Source organism: Amphiprion ocellaris, chromosome 7, assembly GCF_022539595.1.
Source record: "Amphiprion ocellaris isolate individual 3 ecotype Okinawa chromosome 7, ASM2253959v1, whole genome shotgun sequence".
NCBI classification, from domain to species: Eukaryota; Metazoa; Chordata; class Actinopteri; family Pomacentridae; genus Amphiprion; species Amphiprion ocellaris.
Genome location: NC_072772.1, coordinates 6,978,564 through 7,002,253, shown reverse-complemented (window position 1 = coordinate 7,002,253; position 23,690 = coordinate 6,978,564). Strand labels below are relative to the sequence as shown.

Below are 23,690 nucleotides of genomic sequence, written 5' to 3'. Positions count from 1 at the left end.
CCGGCGAAAAGTCAGTCTGTTTGCATTTTTCAAAAATGTTGTTTTATAACTGTCTAAATTGGGATTTCTGGTGCATTTCTTATGTCTGAACACACACACGAATGTGTCGTCTTTTTTCTGATCTGGTAATTCATTCCGAAGTTGGTCAGCACATTCATTATTTGGCATTATGATGGAGAATGGCATTGCTAGTTCAGCAGCTATAATAAGACAAGCTTTGGGTTGAAGAGAAGGTCTTTCGGCGAGCAGAGCAGATCTTCAAAGCAGTGCTGCATGTTCTCCAAGTGCTACATCCCCTGTAGTGACGACAACTAACAAAGGATGCCCTGGCAGCCACAGTCCCTGCTCAGCCTGCACACCCAGACACTATGGACTGTTCAAATGTCTTCATCTCTAACGATCACGTTAGTGGAGATGTACCCAAATGCTGGGGACAAAGAAAGACCTTTAGGGGTGTGTTCGAACCCCAACTTGCTCATTACATCTATTCAGTCGTGCTATTTTCTAGCTTTTCACTCTTGTGTGAGTAAACTGGGAGATGAGCTATAAGAATCACTAAAACACTGAGGGATCATGACTGTCGGACATGGAGATGTAAGAACATTTACAGCAACTAAAAAATGGATTGTACAAGTCTGCTCTGATTTCTGTATGCAGTAAATTTCAAAGGCTTCAGAGCAAGAACAGATTCTAAGAGGCTGCATTCATAAAGAACTGATATTATGTGTAATATAACCTGCTTAGGTCCTTCTGAGGTGGGGTTGTAGGCTATGAGTAGCTAGAAGACCAACGTTTTGCTGGACTATAGCATTCTATTTGCTTATTTGCTCTTTTATATATCTTTAATTTGCCAATAAATACGTTGCTTTTGTTAAGATTAGTCCCCAGCATAATTTTGAAGCAAGCGTATACTGTACACTGTAGCAGCGCAAATGTAAATGTTTTATTGACCTGTGAAAAGTTACAAAATAATAAAAAAGCAATGATCACACAGAATATGATATCAAATGGGAATCCTTTGAAGAATTTAAGAAGAACACGGTTGAGCAGACTGTGCTTAGAAGAGAGAACAAATGGAACAATACCTATCAGGTTACAAAGGATCGTTGGTAGTTCTGCAGCTGCATTACAGTATGTTAAGAGTCTTGGTAGGAATTCAAGGGTGCACTGTGCAGACTGATAAAAACTAAGACAGAGGCAAACTTGCAGGCACACAGGCGCAGAGGCACTCAGGCACATACACATAAATTTGCATGTACATGCATATTACACACACTCAAACACTCGTGCACACACAGACGCACACGCACACCCAGCCAAGCAACACATACACAGCCTCACCCAGCCTTGAAATCCGTTAAGACTGGGGGATCTTGCAAAACAGCTCATCCATTCTGCTTTTGATCTATTCCCCATCTCCAGCCTGCAAAGTGCAAACTGAGAAAAACAAAAGAGGAAAGGGGACTGCTGTACGTCTCTGAGAGACCAAACAAAGGAGAGAACTAGAGACACACAAAGGATGCCGGTGTGTGCAGACTAGTGATGTGAGTCTCTGCTTTGACAAATTCAATATGAATTTCAATATGTAGTCACAGATTCAGTAGAGGGAAAATCATTTTGAGAAGTCTGATGATTTGGTAGGAAACGCATTGATTTTTTTATTTGATTGGCTGCAATTCAATATGCTTTGCTTTGACGGGTGCCAAAAAATTTGTGTGACATAAACATACTGCTTGGAACTTGTTTTGTACACACTCAGGGGAACGCAGCTGCATTAAACCTTGTCTTTGACCAGCTGAAGAATTCCTCCAAGGTTTGAAAAGAATCGAGAAAAAAAGTGAAGCACAAAACGTCTCGAGGGAGAATATGTCAAAAGATGACTAATATGACTTGTAAACAATGCTGCCGAGCTTTCCCCGAGTCCCAAACATTTAAATCAACAGCTGCATCGTGAATCTGACACAGTCTCCATGACTGTTAACATCCCCGATGAAAATGGCTGCGTGCGTGCAAAGTCTGAGAAAAAGAAATAACCATGTCAGACAGCATTAGCTTATAAAGTCTATGCATGCACGTGGTGTACAAATCAGAATCCAACCCATTCATGTTAGCCCAGACATTCCAATTATACTTCAAAAGTGATACATTAAATTACATTTAGGACTTTCAATTAGTATTCATTCAAATTGGAGAAAATGAAACGAAAATTAAAAATGAAGAAATCTAATAAAAACAATTTGTCTTTTGCTCGTAGACAAGTTATTTTATTTTATTTTTTCTAAAAATTCATAGCTTCTCTGACCTCCACGACTGTCTGCAGCATTGAGGACATTTAACTCATAACAGAGACAGCTTTGTGTGCAATAAACCAGAGGGGACAAAGCTGCTCATAAACCCATCCGTGGCTTTGTGACTGAGCTTTACTGACGCTAGCAGGAGGGCATGTGGCTTTTATGCTGTAACTAAACTTACATACAACAGCTATCTACATCAGGATGCTTTTTTGAAACACGCTGAAAAAACTCAGGATACACCGAACAGAGAGCATCACTAAGACCAGAGAGATTAAAGCAACATTAAGGAAGGAGCTACCCCAAGGATGAATGATTATACAAAAATGAAACAAGCATGCAAAAGGTTGTTTGAGGAAGTGATAGAAAAGATGATGCTGAGTTCAAGCATTTAATCCCTGCTACAACACAGACTACCTTGAGTCACCACAATAAAACAAAGGCAGACAAACAAGGTGAACGAGAAACCGGATGATCTTTAGAAGTTAATGTGGCCTGACATGCTGCAGTTCCAGTGGCTCGAAAAATAAACTACACACACAAATCGACATATTCACACAAAATGCACACTATCTATAATGGTATGACAACTAAATGGTACTGTAATGTTCAGTCCTGATGCACCTGAATGCTGTTACTGGGATGTAGCATGCAACAGATAAAACACTGCAAGTAAAATATAAATCTAAAAAGCAGTTCCAGCATGCAGGCTTTATCGCCCCTTGATGCGATCCTTAGAGATGCTCTGCCACTTCTCAGGGACAATTTTATTTAACAGTGAAATAATACATCTGCATTGCATACTGACAAATAAACACTAAATTTATGTCACACCAATGTCTTTTCCCCCTGCTGGCAAATTGCACTTTTGTCTCTGCATAAGACTTCTTTGCTCGTTGTCACAGAAAATAAATTTCATTTTCTGTTCAGGACCATTTTAGACCTATTAAATTGTGACCCTAATAAAGTGCCCAGTGAAGACACAGGAAACGTCTAAATGACAGCAGAACACATTTCGGAGCCCTTTTACTTCTGTTTGATGCTGCCACTATTTGTGATGTGACAGTTGTTGTAATTACACTACTGTAACAAAGACATCGCCTATCATTCTTGGATATCTTGCTTCCTTAAACAAGGACACACACAGACAAAGATTGCAATGTGTTTAACTGACACAGTTGGAAGAGATCTAAAGGCCACATCAGTTTCTAAACGTACTCTACCCTTTCGTGGCAGCAGCTAGAGCAACAGCTCCTGCGTATTTAGACGCCGTACGTCTATCAGATCTGGTTAAGATGTACTCATCTCTGCTGGAGCCCGAGGCACAGAAACAGATCCAAGCCATGTCGTGGTGTGCTGAGCTACACCAGGCTCCTATGATAATGTCCTTCAAGGAAAGGAAAAAAGGGTGGAGGCAGGCTGGAAACTGTCAACCTGCTGTGTAAAACCCCACACCTCTCAACCCCTTTACATTCCCCTCTCTTTCTCCCCCCCTGCTCTACCCGACTGTACCTGTCCCTTCCCTCCCTCCTTACCCTTACATTGGTGCAGTGGATAGAAATTGAATTGAGTACATCTGCATCTGCAGCAGCGGGGGCAGCTAGAGTAATAGTGTTCTCAGAGATGGGTTGGGAGCAAAGAAAAGGGGAGGGGAGGAAAAAAGCAGATTGCCGTAATAAACGTAGGAGCAGTGCTGACAGGAAATAAATAAATCCAATAGAAAAGAGAAAGAAATTGAACGAGCACATCCACCCTTTAACTGGAGGAAGTCTTGTATAAATAACACAGCTCAAATCATTTCATGCAAATCGAAGTGGTGCACATGCAGCATGTGTGCATGTCCGAGAGAGTGGAAGCATTTGCTTGTGTGTGTCTCGGATATTCCAGGAACTCGGCGTTCCTTCAGATAGAGGGAAGCAGACGAGGATAAAAGGGCCTCCTCTTACTTCATCACCTCCACTGCTTGGCTCCACCTCTGAAGACCTTGACACAAGGACACCAGGGGACTGAAGTTTATTAAAAAACCAATCTGGCTGTAAATGCTCGAATGATAATTCAGGAAATTGGAAAGGCTATGCGAGGGCAGGTTCAGATGGTTTAACAGTTTATTGATGATCTTTTCACAAAGATTCACTATGGGGATATACAAGTGCATAGAAATGGACTGGGAATAAAATGTGTGGGAGGAAGACAACAAATAAAAAAACAAACAAAATCAATATCCAAGATAAAAGAAAGTATACTACACACATGGATTGTTTATTTACATCTGATGAATAGTGCTTGCTGCACCTGTCAGGATGAGAAATGAGGCAAAATAACCAAATGAGTTTGATTGCAGTGTCAAACAAGACGAGAGTATTCTCTACCTGAGCTAGAAATCTAATCAGTTCTTTGTATTTAGACAATTCATTCTTAATGCTGCAGCAAATATAATCTACCCTGATAAACCAGAAGACACTTGCTTTCTATTGCTATTTAAATCTGCAGGGGTTGCCAGCTTGTGCAGTTACTTGGGTGGGGGGTTTCTATTATTTCAGTGAGAAAGGAAAAGAATGATAAAAAAAAAAAACAAAAACAACACATTATTTTTTATGTTGTGTTGACGGGATTAAGGAAGCAATATTGCAGCTGCAGAAACACTGGTATGGTAAAGCCCAGACTCTATAAGAATGCCTCAGATGCTTTCATTCCTCTTTGACCTTTGTTTTACAGCTACGGCATTTCCGCTCAATTCAAAGCCTGATAGCCATCAACCTTTCAAGCTTCAAACAAACACATTATAAGTGTGCCAGAAAGTCAGAGTCAAATCTATTCCCGCACATCGAATTTTGCAAAGCACCTGTGGACTCAATAATGAGAACAATTTGCTTTGAGTCATGCTGCAGTCAGCCTTTGCCCTTTTCTGCTCCTGGCCGGGGCACACTGCTGTAACTCACTCAGAAATGACTGCATGCTTTGTGGCCTCTTACAGCCTCATCAACTGACTCTAGAACTGGAAATATTTCTCTCTTTTTCTACTGCTTTGCTTTCTTTTCTCTCTCTCTCTCTCTCAGGTGGTTTCTATACCGAAGGAGTGATTAAGTGCCTCCATTACAAAACTTAATTAGTGACTCTCCTCTCTCCAGGAATTGGCCAACAGAGTTTGCAGCTCACCATCCTCCTGCTACGCACAGCAATGCACACGTGTGAATGTAGAATGCGCACACACAAACACTGAAACTCTTGCAGCTTTGATAGCACCCTCTTCTGCACTCGCGCACTCTCACACACAACACAGTTACAGGCAACAGCTTGCCTAAATCCAAACTGCAATAATTACTCATTTTACAGCTTCCTCCAATTAACCGGCATGCTGTCAATGAGCTCCGTGCTGAAAATGAGGGCCAGTCCACGGAGGCCAGGGGGGCTGCAGAGAGGCTGGACTGGATCTGTCAGCATGCCGTGTGCTGTGGTGCAGTTGGCTGGCAGGCTGCAGCGTGTTTGTTTTGGAGGAGACTTGTGCCTCTGCTAAATCAGCATAGATGGCGGTGGGCTTGTTGTGTGCAGAGCTAAGAAGCAGGCAGCAGGGGATGGTACCAACCCCATCAATGCTCGCACACAAGCCCTGACGCACACACGAGTACAAACATAAAAGGCAGGCATTCAGACGAACACACACAGCCACACGAGAGCACACGCACACTGTGAACTGATGTCAGCTGGATCAGTCAGCGGTCGTACAGCTGCGACAAGCCAAGTGTCACAATAGATGACACTCCGATATTTCTGATCCACCCCTACCCTATACAATAAATGCTTCAATCCATTCTAGCAACAAGGGTGTGAGTTAGGAAACTGCTCGGCCTTTTGTGATGTTCCTGGAGAGAAGAAAGCAGCCTGTGTTCAGAGGAACAGGTTGAGTCATGTTATCCATTCGCATATACCCAGAACGATACTGTTTTACAGCGTAACCCTGGTGTTCACACCATCTGGAGAGTACACCCTCAGAAACATGTTCACATTCAAACACAAGCCAAGAATTTCTTCGTATTAGGCTCCTTTATCTAACTCATTACACAGACTCATAGAAGGATGTGGTATAGGATTCAGAGGATTACACTCACTTCTCTTAAAATAATAATATGATTAGTCATTCCAGTGAGAAACAGGGGTGAAGGTCACCGTTGTTGCCTTAAATATTAGGTCTGGTGGGGCGCCCAGATAGCTCAACTGGTCGAACGGGCGACCCACAAACAGGGGCTATAGTTCCCGACGCAGTGGCCTAGGTGTATTAGGTCTGGTCAGGTTGGCTGTTATTTTTAATACACAAATATATTTTTACTCTTTGTAGCTTTATAGCTTCATCCTCTTTTCTTTCTGCTCAATTTTTCTCCCGAGCGCCCTTTCTGTCTCATTTACTTTCTGCCTGTCATCATTGCATCCTCCTCCCTCATCACTCTTTTCTTTCTCCTCTCTCTCATCTCCTCTGTGGAATGTTTTTGGTTTACAGGTACCAGTGGCGTCTTGGCTAGAAAGCAGAAAACGCCATTCCAACTTCACCATCAACACCGGCCCACCTGACTAGCGGCACAGGAGCAGCTGGAAAATTTACTTTGCCTGCCAAAACTGAACAAATAATGATTATAGCGTTATGACGCCAGATCATGCAGTCATCTGGACATGAGGCAGGCTAAGTGTACTGTCATCTGAAATGGTTGTTTTCAAGCTTTATGCAATTATTTGAATTTCAGGTTTATATCCTGTACAGGTATTGCACTTTAGTGAGCCAGTTTTTAAAGCACACATATATCCTTCAGTGAAATGAATTTTGCACAAGACACATTTGGTCAAATGCACTTTTCAATACTCTAGCACCAAATAATTCAAACTAAAAAATAGAAAGAATCGGGTATCAAGAATCTGGTTCTCCAAATTAAAATTGAACATTAATAATAACTCAGCAGCTACATCCCCCTTTGGTTTCTGATGAAGTTAACACTGTCTATGTCAAACATCATATTTCATACTAAATCAGCCCTACAGTTGATCTAGAGGTTGTGTGATTTGTTTTGTCTTTTGTAACAGCAGGAATGAGTGCAGACTCAGTGTTAGTCATTATTACTGATGTGGCGGTTGGATGCTTAATTAAAGCATGGAAGACTCTTTCTGAAGCTGGTCGTTACACCAAAGATGCAGAGAATGCTCATGATTAGGTATGAAATAATGCAGAAAACAAGTGAAAGTGGATGGATGGATGGATGGATGGATGGATGGATGGATGGATGGATGGATGGATGGATGGATGGATGGATGGACAGACAAACAGCCAGCCAGACAGACAGATAGTGAGAGCAGATAAAGCAGCAGCAAACTGTTCTAATGTGTGAAAATGCCTGCCAAAGAAATTCAATTTGTGACGGTGATTGGCTGAGGAGTGTTGAGCCCCCGAGGAGATGATGATCGCATGTGAGCAGATCTTCACTGCAGCCACAGGACTCACAGGAAAGAGGAAGAAGCAGCGTGCAGGTCTGGAGGTCAGTCTGTGTACAATACACCTCATTACTGTCTGATGGAGATGTTCTTTTTCTTTTCCTATTACATTTTGACCGAAAGACCTCTTCTTTCAATGCCGAAACGCATCCTAGGTATTGTAGACAACATCGCCGCTATTGTATTTTAAGCAAACAAAGATGTGAAGTATCAACTTGTCACTTGCTGTTTTGCAAACATTCTGTTTAAGGTCTGAGTGTGTAGGTGTGACTGTGTGTGTGAGCAGAGAGCCATCTTCCTTACCGCTGCCAAGGCCCTGGCACCTCCAGTGTCTGCCTGGCTGAAGCAGCCCCAACCCAACATCATGTGGGAGGTGTTAGTCAACAAAACAAACAACACACCCATCCTGTCACCCGTCTAACACCTTGCCTTTTCCCATTAACATAACTGGCAGGGCTGCTTTATAATACTTCTGGTTGGAATCATCACATTAGGCCTGATAGTGTTATCCTTCTGCTTGACTGGCTGTGAGCCAGTATAAAGAGGGGACATGTGGAGACACAGACAAGGTTAATAAAGGCAGATGGGCCACTGTCTGACTGTTTCATGGGCTTCTCGGGCAGATCCTCACTTCCCTCTTTCATGGAGATCATCTCAGCTGAAAGGGTCAGATGCTTCAAAACCCTGTGAAACCTGCTCTTTGTACGATCAAACTGTGTCTTGTCTGTGGCGCAGCAGAATAACAGCAAGTACTTAAAATTCTGTAGATAAATAACACACATATATGCTACAGAGGAGTGGTGACAGTTTGTTGGATTACGGACAAGTTATTAACTGTTATGCATAATGCTGCACTGACAGAGAAACACAACAGTTAAGCAACAGGGACATGTATACTATAGCTGTCAGAGTGAGAGACAGGTATATCCGGGAGAAATACTGTGCACACTTCGCTACAGCATCATGAAAATACACAAATAGGAATAATGCATGTAATATCACATCAAACATCTTCAAGTTGTCAGGATAAAATCTGAAAGTCCTGGCATTTATAGAGACAGGGTTTTAAGAGTAAGTGGATGCAACTAAAATTTTTAAGGGGGTCTTTTAGTTGGACAAAAGCAAAGGTGATAATGTTTTCTGGCCTGTTTGTCTGTGTGTGTTTATACTCAAGTCATTGTTATTTATAGAACATTTAAAACAGTACAAGTCGACCAGAGCAGAGCATCTACTGGCCACAAAACCCTAGATGCAGAGAACTTAAATAATGGGACTCACTTCACTAGATGCATGCTCTGCCAAGCCATATACAATTAAATCCCTGATGAAATTACGATTTATTTAAGCGTGCTACCACAGATGTCTGTGTATATATTCAATCATAAACCCACCAGTGTCTTTACTGTGGCCTCACATATAGCACTGATGTCAAAAAATGCCAAAGTCACCAAAAGATAATTTGGTATTTTTTCTTTTTGTAAAATAAAAGATGTGATTTCTCAGTTAAGTGGATAAAGTTAGGAGCACTTTACAGATTTACCGAAGACAATATAAAGCAGGATATAATACGCATACTTTACATTTTGTTCTGTAATTGAAATGAATATTTACGTCTGAACTGACGCATACAAGCACTTCATAGTCTTTATTCTGCAGCCTTCTGGCCTAAAGCTCAAGGCCACATTGAAGCATAATTTATGCATGATGGCTCTCAACAATCAAGAGCTGTGCTTTGGGAAAAATGACGATTTTCTTTTGAAAACAATGTTGCAAGGCACGACTGTCACTTTAAGTATGTGTACAATTTTGGTATGTCACAGAAAATATCAGACTGTTGCACAACAAGGTTAGATACTTTGTTTGCAAGAAAAACATATTTAAAATGGACTGCTTTAAGAAATTGAAAAGATATTTTTGTTTACAGTTCATCCATATACATTCCCATCTTTTTGATTTTATTTTCTGTATCTTTCTCCATCACCTTCACAACGTGAATCAATTGGTCTTGCTTATCCTCACATACACTGCGATCTCTGTCACAACACATCAGTGACCAAAATGAAAATTTTACCTGTTTTGTGACTCATATGGAAGACGGTATTTTTATAAATATTCTAAAACTCTGAGTTACCCAGCTATTACCATAAAAGTAAACATGTCCACAGACAGACTCTTCATCTTAATGCACATCTCCATCACTCACCTTTTCAAAGGCTCCGCACTTCTGTGCTGATGTTTACCTGCAAATCCTTTTTGCTTTCCATCCATTGCTCACACACAACTGAGATTTCTACCTGGGAGATCAACCACAGATTTTCACAGCTGGTGACAGCTCAGCTCTGCTGGGGCATTTGGAGATGTAGTTGATGGATGGAGGAGTACTGGGTTATCACTTTGCCCAAACAGATTTTCCCCAGCCACTCCTGAATGGTCTTGAAACAATGTTCTTGTCTCTACCTGATTTACTAAACCTCTGGTCATTGGTTTTCCTTCAGAGGGTTCACAGAAGTATTCACAGTTATTGCAATTATTTCAATATTTAGGAATTGTTATATTTACACAATGTACAGTGGTGACAATTTTGATTATGCTTTTATGTCTACTGTACACTAAAAACTAAATGTTTTTAAACTCGGTTACTGCAAATCAGATATTAGATATCGGAGGCCTAATAGTTGAATAGTAGAATTCAAAACTCTAGCTATAATATCACATTTCCCAATAATAGATAGAGCACATAGCAAGGATGCACTAGCGGCACAGCCATCCATCCAAACAGTTCTTTAAGCTGCTCAAAGCCTGTCGTCCCTTACAGTTCATTACTGTCTACTTCCACCCATTGTAATCCTTGTAAATGTCCTTAATCTATGACAAACTGTTAAGTATTTCAAACTTTGTCCCCTGATGCAAACCTGTGGAGCCTGGGGAGACTCTTCCACTCAGGGGGTGTATGTAGAGTATTTTCACTAAATGACAGAGAACAACAGGACTGCTGTGTTGGAAGTTTGAAATCCCAGCACTCACTGAGGCACCACTGGAGTGGTGGATATTGACGAATACCACCCACAAATCTCTGCTGATAGATTACAGTCACTTTGTAAAGTAAGGCAGCAACAAATGAGTAATTGTTCTTTTATTCCATAAAGAACCCCAATCCCAAATATGTATCTAATATTTATCCAAAGACATAATTGTAAAACCAATAATAGGAAAAGCAGCAGCAAAGTGATTTCTGCTTCGAGAATGGCTTCTTTTTTAACCTTAATTTATTTTCCATAAAATTATCCATCTTTCTCCTTCAAAGAGACATCTCTAATATTTAATTTTTGTGCTCTGGCACCTCCACTCTTCTGCTAGTAGGATAATGGAAATTGTTTGCACCCAGAGAGGTCAGCTGAGCAAGTGTTATCGCCGCTCCCTGCTGTACGATCCAGCTCCAGTTACCTCACCACTATAAAGACAAGTGCAACATTTGCCAGAAGTAGTGCCCTGTTGGGAACAGGACTGTACCGGAGAGCTATCGGCTCTGTAATGGTATAGCCAGTGTCTAGCTACGGAGAAAATAAAGAAATCTGTGTGGGTCACTTCAGCAATACAAGACTATTTATATGTAAATTCTTCAGCCAGTCACATGAACTTCATGCTATTGCAAGGCTGTTCTGGTGTTGCCTGAACCCATAACACAGGGTTGGTTTGAAGACCGATAATTTTAAAGGTTAGATTTGTAAGACTGGGGGTTACTTTACCTGCCTTAGGCCATCCTTGCTGTTCTGCATGATCCTCAGGGCGTAGTTAGACCGCTGTCCTTTGCTGTTGAATTCAATGTGGCCTGTTAGACCATCCAATTCTACCTATCCAACACAGAGACAGCAGCATGTTTAAAGGCCTCATCAAGAAATCCATCTTGCTTCCTCTAATGGATATGACTTGAGGGTACATTAACTCCATCGGCTCTGCTTCATCCTTTGAAATACTATACATCACATTTACAATAAGAACAGTGAGACAAGGCTGTAATAACTTCAATTTACAGTAAAAAGAAGAGTGATTAGTCATGCCATCTTTCTCTGCGTAAGTAAGACAAACAGTCTGTATAAAATGTGTAACACTTAAGTATTTCAATCACTTACAGCCATTTCTCACTAACAGGAAAACACATTTTATTCAGTGACAGCACATTTTATCTCTCCTCCTCCATTGTCTCTCAGTATAATGCTGAGACGAGATAAACTGACCGAGTGGATAGGAAGTATATCTTCATAAGAGTTGACAGTTCAGACGTTATCTGCTGTCAGTGAAACTATCTACACTCTAAAATAACCAATTAACATGTACGAAGAGAAGCAATAATGAAGATCTCAACAGGCTTGGCTATCTGACAATATCTAATTAAGGCTACTACCTGACGAAATATAGGCGCAGTAAATATGAGATGGCTATTTAGCGTAGCTTAACGACTGAGAATACAGGAAATGTCAAGTTTAGCGTTCTCTAAAGGCAATAAAATCCCTCCAACAGAACCTATAAAATTAATTAACGTAATATATCACGTTGGCTTAACCCTCTCAACCCCAACATCCACCAACCAGTTTGAAAAGCATGTCGTCTTAAAAAAAAAAAATCACCAAAATTATGCCATTTATCAGAGCCAGAAACTGTGATAACAGAAAGAACCAAAGGATTTTTAATTTCCCTTATACTACTTTGAATTCTAAAACTTTTAGTGACTCAGCTGGAACCAGCAGTCAAAGATTCAGAGACGTTTTCAGCTGAACTGCAGGCAGTGTTCACTCAAAAGCATACAGCGACAATTATGGAAACAAAGTAAAAATGAGTAATAAAATATCAAGAGCATGTAAACAAACAATTTATTTGTCTAGTATTGAGAAATATTGTACATGTTAATGCTATTTATTTTCAACTTTGACAAAATAAATAATCGCAGAAATCTGATTTTCATTCTTTATATGATTTATGACATTTTGACTGTCATACTGCAGAGGAGACATTTTTAAGTTCTCTACTTTTAGTTGTGGTTGTGCTCTTTCCACAGACATGCAGGACTTCATGCTGCAGTGAAAAATGAGCCCGCAGTCAGTAAAAATGTGACAAACACAAAACGGAAAAATGGAAGCTTCTGGTTTTTGGCTGGGCACAGAAACCTCTTGGTGTGCCCTCATGATAAAAAGACCAGACTTTTCCTATCCTCGACCAACACATAGTTAGAAAAGTTAAGCAAACAAATCCCAACATTTTCATTTGTGATACTTGCTGTTCCCCAGTGTTTCACTCTTCATTCTAAGTCAAGCTAACTGGCTGTTGGGTGTGTGGTTAATAGTAAATCTATGTTTTTTCCATTACTGTGTGGGTGGACTACATCGGCATTACTTAGATGATGATTATGGAGACAATTATTACTAATAATACTGCTTACTGGTACATGTATTTTAGGACTTAGGGCTTAACATTTTCACTCAGCAAATAACAATATGAGATATAATTAGTTATTTAATAAGGTAGTTAGTTAATTAACATTGAACTTGTTGGAGTTTGGGGTGCTCTTCCTCTGTTTCCAGTCTGAGCTAATTGGCTGACAGCAATACCAATGTTCTTATCTAACTCAAGCCAATAACCACATTTCCCAGAATGTCGAACTCTGCCTTTAAGCTAAGCAGTGGCCAGTCCTGTTATCTTCATCACCTCCAGCAGTGCTAATCTTACCATCCTCAGGTAATTCATGAGGCTGGTGCCGTGCTCCCAGATCTTGGAGGACTTGCAGGAGAGCTGAGTGGCACCAACGTTCTGGCTACGGTTCAGCTCCTGGACCGCCGCCACCACAGCGTACACCGCATCAAACAGCAGCGCTGACGAGAGCTGCAATGGCAGAGGGAGGGACGAAGGTGAATGCATTATGCACACACTCTCTCAAACACACACAAAGCTGTAAAAACTCAAAGCACACAAGCTGCAAGCGTAACATGTCAGTGGTTAGCGGTCAGTGAGGGGTTAATCTATCCCCAGAGTGGTAGTGAGATTATTCCATTAGATCATTAAAAAGACTCTGATCTGCTGACAGTGTTGAAAACCCATCTCTCTTTCCCTCCATCTCTCAGAGAGACTGTCCTTCCTGCTCTTATCCCCAATGAAGCTGGCACACCCTGACCATTCCAATTACTGCCTGTCTCTCTCAGCGACGGCCAGAAAACAGTGGGAGAGGCAGCTTTTCCTCTCATCTCGCCTGTACAAACAGCCTCATCGTCACTACCGCTGCATTCTGCTATGTACATTTTATTAAAATGCAGAATGCCCTGCGTTGGAATACAGGTGTGAGCTGTCCATCTGTGTAATGGAAGTAGAATTGTACTGATGTTTGGTGGATATTGATACAAGGCTGAGAGGAATTGTGATGCATTGTAAATTTGGGAGGCCACAGAGATCTACAATGGACCATTAAACTGCAAAACTGTGATGTACAACAACTTTAAATTGGCCAACGTAATTGGTTAACTGCACATTAAGAGCAATATAGCACACCCAAACAGTCTGTGAAGACATTACAGCCACAGGTTGATGCATAGGCTTGACTTATGAACATAATGTGGTAGAAAACAAAGTCACATACACTATATTGCCAAAAGTATTTGCTCACCCATCCAAATAATCAGAATCAGGTGTTCCAATCACTTCCATGGCCACAGGTGTATAAAATCAAGCACCTAGGCATGCAGACTGCTTTTACAAACATTTGTGAAAGAATGGGTCGCTCTCAGGAGCTCAGTGAATTCCAGCGTGGAACTGTGATAGGATGCCACCTGTGCAACAAATCCAGTCATGACATTTCCTCGCTCCTAAATATTCCACAGTCAACTGTCAGCTGTATTATAAGAAAGTGGAAGTGTGTGGGAACGACAGCAACTCAGCCACCAAGTGGTAGGCCATGTAAACTGATGGAGCGGGGTCAGTGGATGCTGAGGAGCATAGTGCCAAGAGGTGGCCAACTTTCTGCAGAGTCAGTCGCTACAGACCTTCAAACTTCATGTGGCCTTCAGATTAGCTCAAGAACAGTGCTTCAGCAGAGAGCTTCATGGAATGGGTTTCCATGGCCCAGCAGCTGCATCCAAGCCATACATCACCAAGTGCAATGCAAAGCGTGGGATGCAGTGGTGTAAAGCAGCCACCACTGGACTCTAGAGCAGTGGAGACGCCTTCTCTGGAGTGACCAATCACGCTTCTCCATCTGGCAATCTGATGGACCAGTCTGGGTTTGGTGGTTGCCAGGAGAACCATACTTGTCAGACTGCATTGTGCCAAGTGTAAAGTTTGGTGGAGAGGGGATTATGGTGTGGGGTTGTTCTTCAGGAGCTGGGCTTGGACCCTTAGTTCCAGTGAAAGGAACTCTGAATGCTTCAGCATACCAAGACATTTTGGACAATTCCATGCTCCCAACTTTGTGGGAACAGTTTGGAGTTGGTCCCTTCCTCTTCCAACATGACTGTGCACCAGTGCACAAAGCAAGGTCCATAAAGACATGGATGACAGAGTCTGGTGTGGATGAACTTGACTGGCCTGCACAGAGTCCTGACCTCAACCCCACAGAACACCTTTGGGATGAATTAGAGCAGAGACTGAGAGCCAGACCTTCTAGTCCAACATCAGTGTGTGACCTCACAAATGTGCTTCTGGAAGAATGGTCAAAAATTCCCATAAACACACTCCTAAACCTTGTGGACAGCCTTCCCAGAAGAGTTGAAGCTGTTATAGCTGCAAAGGGTGGACCGACGTCATATTGAACCCTATGGATTAGGAATGGGATGTCACTTCATGTGCGAGTCAAGGCAGGTGAGCGAATACTTTTGGCAATATAGTGTAGTTCAGTCAGCATTACAGAGTGAATGAGAAAATGTTACAGCAGCATCTCTGACTATTTTCCACTCACTTCCACTTTCTTTGAAAACTACCATATCAGAGGAACTTTGATCAAAAAGCTGATATTGTGTGACTGAACAGGTCTGCACCAAATTTAGTTTGGCCTTAAAATGAATTAAGGGCAGCTGAAAACTTGCTTGTATGGGGGAAATTGTTAAAATCAGAGGCTTTTGAATGACACTCACTGTCTCAGCTGATGATACATAGAGATAGAGCAGAATAGAATCTGATAGCAAAAACACATCACTGCTGCTGACGTGCACCAGTAAGGTGTGCACGCTTTAAAAGCTGCTGTCTAGTATATTAACAAAACAAACAAAGCAGCTCCAGACTGTAGGGGGCAAGGGGCCATGTTTGTCTCACTATCTGAATCTGCAAATATTCAGGGGAAGTTTTGTGGCCTTACAGTTTCAGACAGGTGTCGAACTTGCAAAACATACATTTATTCAATGACGTTTCTGTGCTAGACCTTTAGGGCAGATTGTTTGGTTCATCTTAAATGCTGAGTGGCTGCAACTTTGCAACCACTGAACATAATCCACATTATATTTGAAGGCATGCAGAAAGTATGTATGTATTTTTAGATATTAATCATTCTTTTTTGCTATTATTTTATGGAATTAGTTTGATGCATTCTGAGTCTAAAGTTTTTTGGAGAATGTGGTTTTTGCACTTGGGTGTTTTAAGCACTCATACCCTAGGATTCTATGCAAACATTTTTTAAAATATATATTTATGCATTATATTTTGTGACTGTTTTTCAAACTTGTCAATAACGTGAAACTTGTGTAAATAAATTTACTCAAGAAACTCCCTATGTCAATGTCCATATGAGTTGCCCTCTCTATTAAATAACTGTGTGAGTGCATACCGTGCGATACCAAGGAAAGAATATAAATGGCACTACAGAATTGGAAGATATTTCTGTGCAACTTTTCGCTAACTAAACCTTCAACCTACCCACCTACACTGTCTCAGATGAACTGCCGCTAGTGTTTATCTTTAAATGCACCTGTATGCAATTGTTGTACACATGAGAACGAATTGAAAAAATATAAAACAGCATATTATCTATGTGCAGGTCTAACTGGGTTAATCAGTTTCTTGGTCTGCCGTTGTCAGCCTTTATTCTCTCTCGTTATTAGCTAATTAGTCACAAGTCCTAATTGCCGCGGGCTCACTAAGTATCTGAGTGACCTGCTGTGCACAGAACAGAACATTTTTCCATGCTGTGCTCAAACTATTCCTAACCTTTCATCGCCCAATGTGTGAAGTAGAAGGAGACAATGAATGCATGTATAAGCATGTTTGTTTCACTTTCTACTTCCTCATAACTTCAAACAAAGATGATTCATTCACTAATTGACTTTACTGAATTACTTGTTCTTAATGAAGCCCTTACGCAAACAAAGATTTGCTACAGTGGTTATTTTTTAGTACCCAGATGTATTATTTTTGTATTTGTTAGGAGTTATTTCTAATTATTTAAGAAATGTTTTGAAAAGAATAATAATCTCCAAAGCTAAAATAATTCCTACTATTTTAATTATTTTGAAGAAGCTGAACTGAATATATAAACTTGCATATTGACCTATATTTTTTTCTGTTTTGTCCAATATTCATGTCAGTTTCAACTATTCACATTAATATATTTTAACTTTTATTGTATGCTATGCACATTTGTACAATTGCACTGTTTGGTTAGTTTCAAAACTAATAAATGATTGGATTCAACACAGTAATGTGTGATAATGACGCTATAAAGTTTTAGAACCTTTTATTTACTGGTGTTTGGAAGCAGAAATTCAGTCTAACAGCTAATATAGTTCTTCTTGTTACTCTCAGATGCTGTTTTTATGCTAATGTTTTACTGCTAAATCAGTACGAGGCCTGAAAAACCTCAGTGCTTTAATGTCTTGCAATGCAAACCTGAAAACGTCTGGAATAATCCATGTTTAAATCATAGCTTGATGATTTGAGGCTGTTCTGAGGTCAAACATGAAGTGTGCAGTGAGTGAAATGTTAAACTACAGACACTGTTTAGATGAGAACAGTGGATGATTTAAGGAGGTTCTGCAGTGAAGGTAAGTAGCTCTTTGCTGTGCATTTCCTCTGAAGCAAATTTAACAAGGAAGATGCCATTATAAATGTAATAAGGATGTTGCCAAACGCTGCTAATGAGCTGTCTGGGAAACAACAACTGCCTAGAGCAACACCTGAAATTACAGCAGTTAACTGGATAAATGTCATCCCTGTACCTTTCACAGGCATTTTTGTGTCTCTGTGATTTCTGCGTTTTACTTAGTGAGTTTGCAGTACAGAAGTATAATAGAATAAATAATTACAAATGCCTAAGAGGGTGCTGTGTCGATGTAGTACGGAAATAACCAAGGGGCTCATCAGTTATTCTTATGTTTATATATTCGATCATGTATTTGTGTCGTGTGTACTAACTGGGGTGCCAGCGAAGGGTGCGTGGTCACAGTTCTCTTGCCAGGAGCGATTGAGGCTTAGCACAAAATCTTGGAAGAAGGGATGAGTTTTGTTGAAGACAGAAAAACCGACTATGTTGACTCGTTGGTCCGCCACATCGTCCAATCGTAGTAAAGAGAATTCCTGCAGGGAAAAAGCAAAACAGACAGAAAAAGACAGAAGGAGATTATTGTTAAATGCTTCTCATTTAGATGGAAGCTGTCATATTCTGTTACAATCCACCATAATCTCTGTAAATAACACTACATGATATATTGAATTATGTAAAAAGGGCATGTGTTCAGCAAAGAAGTTTATGTCTGATTCCATCTGTTTCGACTCACTTTTCATTAAGCTCCATTATTCCGGATGATTGACATTAGAAAGTGGCAGTAATTAGTTAATTCCCTCTATTTAGCACAAAACCATGCATTAATGCCATACACATTTCCTGCTGTACAGGTCACTGTATGAACACTAGATTGCAAAGCTAATGAGTTAGAATTAGAAAGACTAACACATAATGGAGACAGTGAATAGGGAAAGAAAACAAAGGACTCTGAGACAGATAGATAATTGAGACAGAAATCCTTGGCATATTGAAATGCTCCAGGTCGGGAGGAGAGGAGGAAACAAGTCATTTCTTATTTGACTCCTTTGCTCTGGGGACAAGATGCTTTTCGGCAGCCTGGGGAGCTGCAAACAGGGGACAGGGGGAGATAGAGATGAAGAAGAATAGGTAAAAAAAAGAGGAGGTGGGGGGTGTGACTGCGGATGGACGTCTCTGAAGGTTAATAGAGGTGTCAGAACCCAGTCCCCCCTCCGGTGGCAGCCGTCACCTGCCAGCCCTCGTTGCCACCTAGCTTATGACAGCCAGACCAGGCCCAACCTACCTATCTGCCTGCCTGCCACCAAGGCCCAAGACTCTGAAGATAAGAGGGGTTGAAGGAGGATGGCAGAGGGAGAATATGGCAGAGTTAGTGGTGTGGGAGGGAAACTGACACCAAGAAAAAAGTGGAATGCGGTATATGATGTGGCTAACAACGGTAGATACACTGAACGTAAATTAAGGAAGAAAAACAGCTTTCTATTAATATACTGTAAATGTATGTTAGATAACAGTTGTTTATTAATCAAAAATAATGACAAAAGCTACTAACTGCTGAGCATTCTTTGAAGTAAATTCGTACCGAGCAGTAACTCAGCTCATGTGTGGTATCAGCCTGAAGGATTGGGTAAAATTCTTATTCCAAAAACAAACAAGCAACAAACATATTTCAGTCAGCCAAAAAGAAACCTTGACGGCCTCCTGGAGATATCAAAGCTTATGAAGTCTGAGACACTGAACAACAAAAAAAGAAAAAGAAAAACTGAAAAATGTCCTTTTCATCTGTAGGAGGAAAATGGAGGAGAAGGGATTAGGCAAATCAGATAATGGACATTCAGACAAAAAGAGTGAATAGGTCAGAATTAAATAACTGATAAGCATGTAGGTGGAAAAAGCTCTCAGACTACGAGAAGACCTAGCATGAGTCACTCCACTGTGAAGACACCAGCGGATGACTGAACTGATACAGAGTCGGAGCAGAGCAGAGCAGAGCAGAGCAGAGCAGAACAGGAAGAAGCAGTGGATATTGACTTCGAGTGGGAGGCCTATTATCCCCAGTGCCAACCTCCCGGAAACCTGGAAATCCCAAATGTTTTGTTTTGCTGGTGTGCAAAAGGGCATTTCTGGTGCTTGTTAAAAACATCCAACACTGGTAAACTCTGTTAAACTGCTAATAAATATCTTCCTCAAGGTGAAGGAGGTCACACATGGCTCAAGACAAGCAACGAAGATATAAAAAAATGCAAAGGAAGAATAAACATGTATAGAATATATGAATGAGGTCAGTAGTTGGCAGCAGGACAGATTCTTCAACAAGAATAATGTGGAAGATGCATCTGCTAGCATAATCTTCTTTCAAAGTAGTAGATAAGATTCCAGATGGACCAGGAGAAGAATCAACAACAGTTTTTTTTTCACAGGAGACAATACATACAAATAGTTCCTAAGCACAAATATTTATTTTTGTGCCATTCAAAAATGTGAAAATGTGGAGATGCTTTCATAATGAGAACACCTGACTGGTTAAACTCCACCTGCTGATGATGTTCTCCTCCTACTAAAGGGACGCCAGTTAATTTCTAATGTGATCATGGTGGGATGCTTCTGATTATGAACTGACTCTGCCTTTTTTCAGACTGACTGGGCTCAAGTGGATTGAATTTTGACCAGCAGGAACAGAGCAGTGTTGCTTGGCTGTAGGAATTGTAAAGTGATCAAATGTAATCGACATATTGTCAACTGCAGTTGTAGTCAAAGCTACTGTATTTCCTACTGTTTATACTTTATAGTCCTGCTTACGCTACTTCCTGTTCTGTTTGCTTTTCCTCAAACTGAGTATGTTTTATCTGTCAAAATCTAGCCAGACCGGATCGCTTCTTGCCCTGCTCCAACATGGTTTTCAAGTTGTGGCGTGTAAAACACACTTGAAAAGAATACACAGTGTACGGCCTAATTAGAGGATGTGGCAGTTTAGTTTAAGCAGCTACTAGTTGCTCCTGAACTTCAGGAGACAATTCTGTTAATGACTAGAATAATTGTCTAACGGTCTAGGTAGAGAAGAGGCTGTCGTTGCAACTGTTGAATTTCAAAAGTGTGATTTAATGAAATCAATAGCCTGGCTCTCTTGATTTTTCATTTCACTTTCGAGTGTAGACACTTTAAAAAGCGAGCTTACAGTTACAGTTGTTCTAATTGCAGCAGTGGAACTAAAGTTAGAGTTTTAAAAAGAAGAAGAAGAGGAGAGCTACAACAGGGATTACATGTTCCTCAGCTAAGCCTGAGCAAGACTTAATCCCTATGTCAACTTTAACCACCTATGTGATCATGGCAGAACAAAAAAGTCCTTCTACCAAATTATTATTTTTTTATTCTTTTCTACAATTATACATTAAAAGCAAAGTTTAAAACCATGAAATTATTGATTCCTGTGCATTACAGTAAATATGTGGGCTTTTCTATTGTCTTCTCCTCTCTTTAGCAATCCCTTTTGGGTCCTCATAAGCCTTTTGGGACTGTCCATATAATTACTGGCTAAGTGTACTTTAATAGATCATTAGAGTCAGAGCTGTGCAAAGGAGCCTATCATTAAGCATACCCCTCAAGGGTGCTTGAATGTACGCATGTGCACACACATGTGCAAGCAAACGCACAAACACAAGCTGGCGAGTGCATGTGCATGCCCACACACACAGGAAGATGAAATCCCTGTAATTGCGCAACACATGCACATACTCACTGAAGACCAAGGTCACCAAAATATCCTGAGGCTGCGTCTGAAGGAAACTAATGTGCTGCATTCGAAGCCTTTCAGGGCACTGACACACAAGCGCATTTAAATTCAAATACACACACACACCTGCACGATCATGTTTGCATTGCTTCAGAGGACACTGCATTGACTTACCTTCATTTCCTGCAGGCTTAACTTAACCCTAACTGCATCTACTACTGGGTCTTCATATCAGAATGTACTGATTTATGTTTTGAGGATTTACTTTTTCTCCTTAAAACAAGGCATGTCCTTACAATGGGACGCCATAAACAGATTTATGCCCCTGCAGCATGAGTAACACCAGTACACACAGACATAAGAGGACACAAACAGACTAAAGCCCTTCACGCGAGCAACTCTTGCATAGTAAAAAGATGGTGTGAAGTGGACAGTGCTTCGTAGAGGACACTTGGATTGGAGCGGTGAGGGAACAAAAAGGCAAAGTTGGAGGTTAGAAGAGAAACCAACTGTCACCGGTGAAGGGTTGAAAAAGGGCGGAGGAACAGAATGATGATGAAGAGCACGGAGAACGAATGAGCGAGCTAGACGTCGAATCGATGGTGAGGGAAGAAGGTGACAGATTAGCTGGCAGAAGTGAGAGCTTAAAAAACAGTGGGGGAGAGAGAGAGTGTGTGACAGAGCGAAGATGAGAGAGGGTGTGAGGGTGGGAGAGCGTGGGGGAATGACAGCCTGGCCGAGGGCCCCCGACACCGGCTGTCACCTGGAGATCAATCAGCAGCCGGGACCCGAGCCAACCAACCAAAAACTGTTGCTTCACCACCTCAGTGCTTGCCCTTTTCCCTCTGAAAACCTCACAATCTGGAAGTCTCTGTATAATCTATTCTTTATTTCCTGCTGCTTTTTCATTCTCTCAATGTCTCTTTCATCATTTTAGATGGATTTTTACATCCTTTAGCACTCGGTGATTTCTCATTCTCTTCTCGCTTCAACACATAATGGATCATTCATACGTGCACATCGCGCACACTCACCTATAGAAATGCCCCAATGTATGACCACTTGGTGTTTGTAACAATGTAGTCAGCCTGAGCAGTGAATAATGAGATCCCCGGAGGACTGATGCTGCTGATAGTCGGATACGCTGTCCTGAACCCCACCCCTCACTCATTCACACACATGAACAGACATATCTCTTTGTAGGAGTGAAAACTTCTGTAAAACCCCCATCTTCAACAGACGCAAAATAAAGCAAAAACTTCTTTAAATCAATCAGGTTCTTTCAGCTCCTCTGCCATTGTTCTCATCCCCCTAAACAGTATAGAAATGCTGAGGTTATAGTGATTCTTTAGAGACCAAGGACATCCACTGAATCAGGATGGATCTCTGCTACATGCAAGGTACAACCTCCTGTAACTGAAACTCAGATATCTAATCCAGAAATGTGAAATCGTTAGATAAGCCTCTAAAATGCAAGTTTGACTATATAGGGAATTTTGTAATATGCATGCTTGCTGCGCAGGGAATGTTAAGGATTGAGAGCTGCTTCATATTGTCCCTTTTTTCATATTGTGAATGGGAGAAGTCTCAGAATTTCAATGAGTTTGAGTCATCTGAACATTTTGTCTGTTTGATAAACTTCTTAAAAGAAAACTGTTAAAAAGTGGCATTAAAATTAATGGAGTTTGCTGAAGTTGAGAACTACGAGTCAGTGACAGTTTAAAGGGACAATGCAATAATGTCCAATGAGTCACAACAAACAATTGCAGTTGCACATTCAATGACTCATGAGTTTTTACATAAATTAAATGAGCGCTGAGGACTGTCACACAACTAAAAATCGACTTCTAGTTAGCATTACAAGCAGGAATACAATTTAAGCAGCAATAATTGAGCTTTGGACACTTGGGATCAGCACAACAAGCTGAAAACAAAACACCGAAAGCTTAACACCTATGTTAGCAAGCAATTAACTGTCTACACATCCGGCAGATGACAAATTTAACAAATGCAGGATTAATTCAGAGTCTTGTTTTTGTCAGCCCAGTGAATGTGAAGCAAGGTTTGACTTTATTTCCAGCTTTGTTTTGGTTGCTTCTGATTCCTGATGTACATATGTGGTGTGATCAAAAACACCTGAGACTCTTCGTAGTGTGAGTACACAGAGTCGGACTGTCAAGGCCGATTTCTA

General features: G+C 40.9%; 1 protein-coding gene across 3 annotated transcripts in view; it reads right to left on the bottom strand.

The window, feature by feature from the left end:
• Positions 1-23,690, bottom strand: part of grik4 (glutamate receptor, ionotropic, kainate 4) — a 304,795-nt gene that overhangs the window by 35,039 nt on the left and 246,066 nt on the right. For all 3 annotated transcript variants that reach the window (XM_035953556.2, XM_023281819.3, XM_055012535.1), the window contains exons 9-11: positions 18,144-18,305; positions 13,485-13,637; positions 11,510-11,614 (exon numbers count right to left, since the gene is read on the bottom strand). In XM_035953556.2, coding sequence (XP_035809449.2) covers positions 11,510-11,614; positions 13,485-13,637; positions 18,144-18,305 — 420 coding nt within the window. The remainder of the gene's footprint in view (positions 1-11,509; positions 11,615-13,484; positions 13,638-18,143; positions 18,306-23,690) is intronic.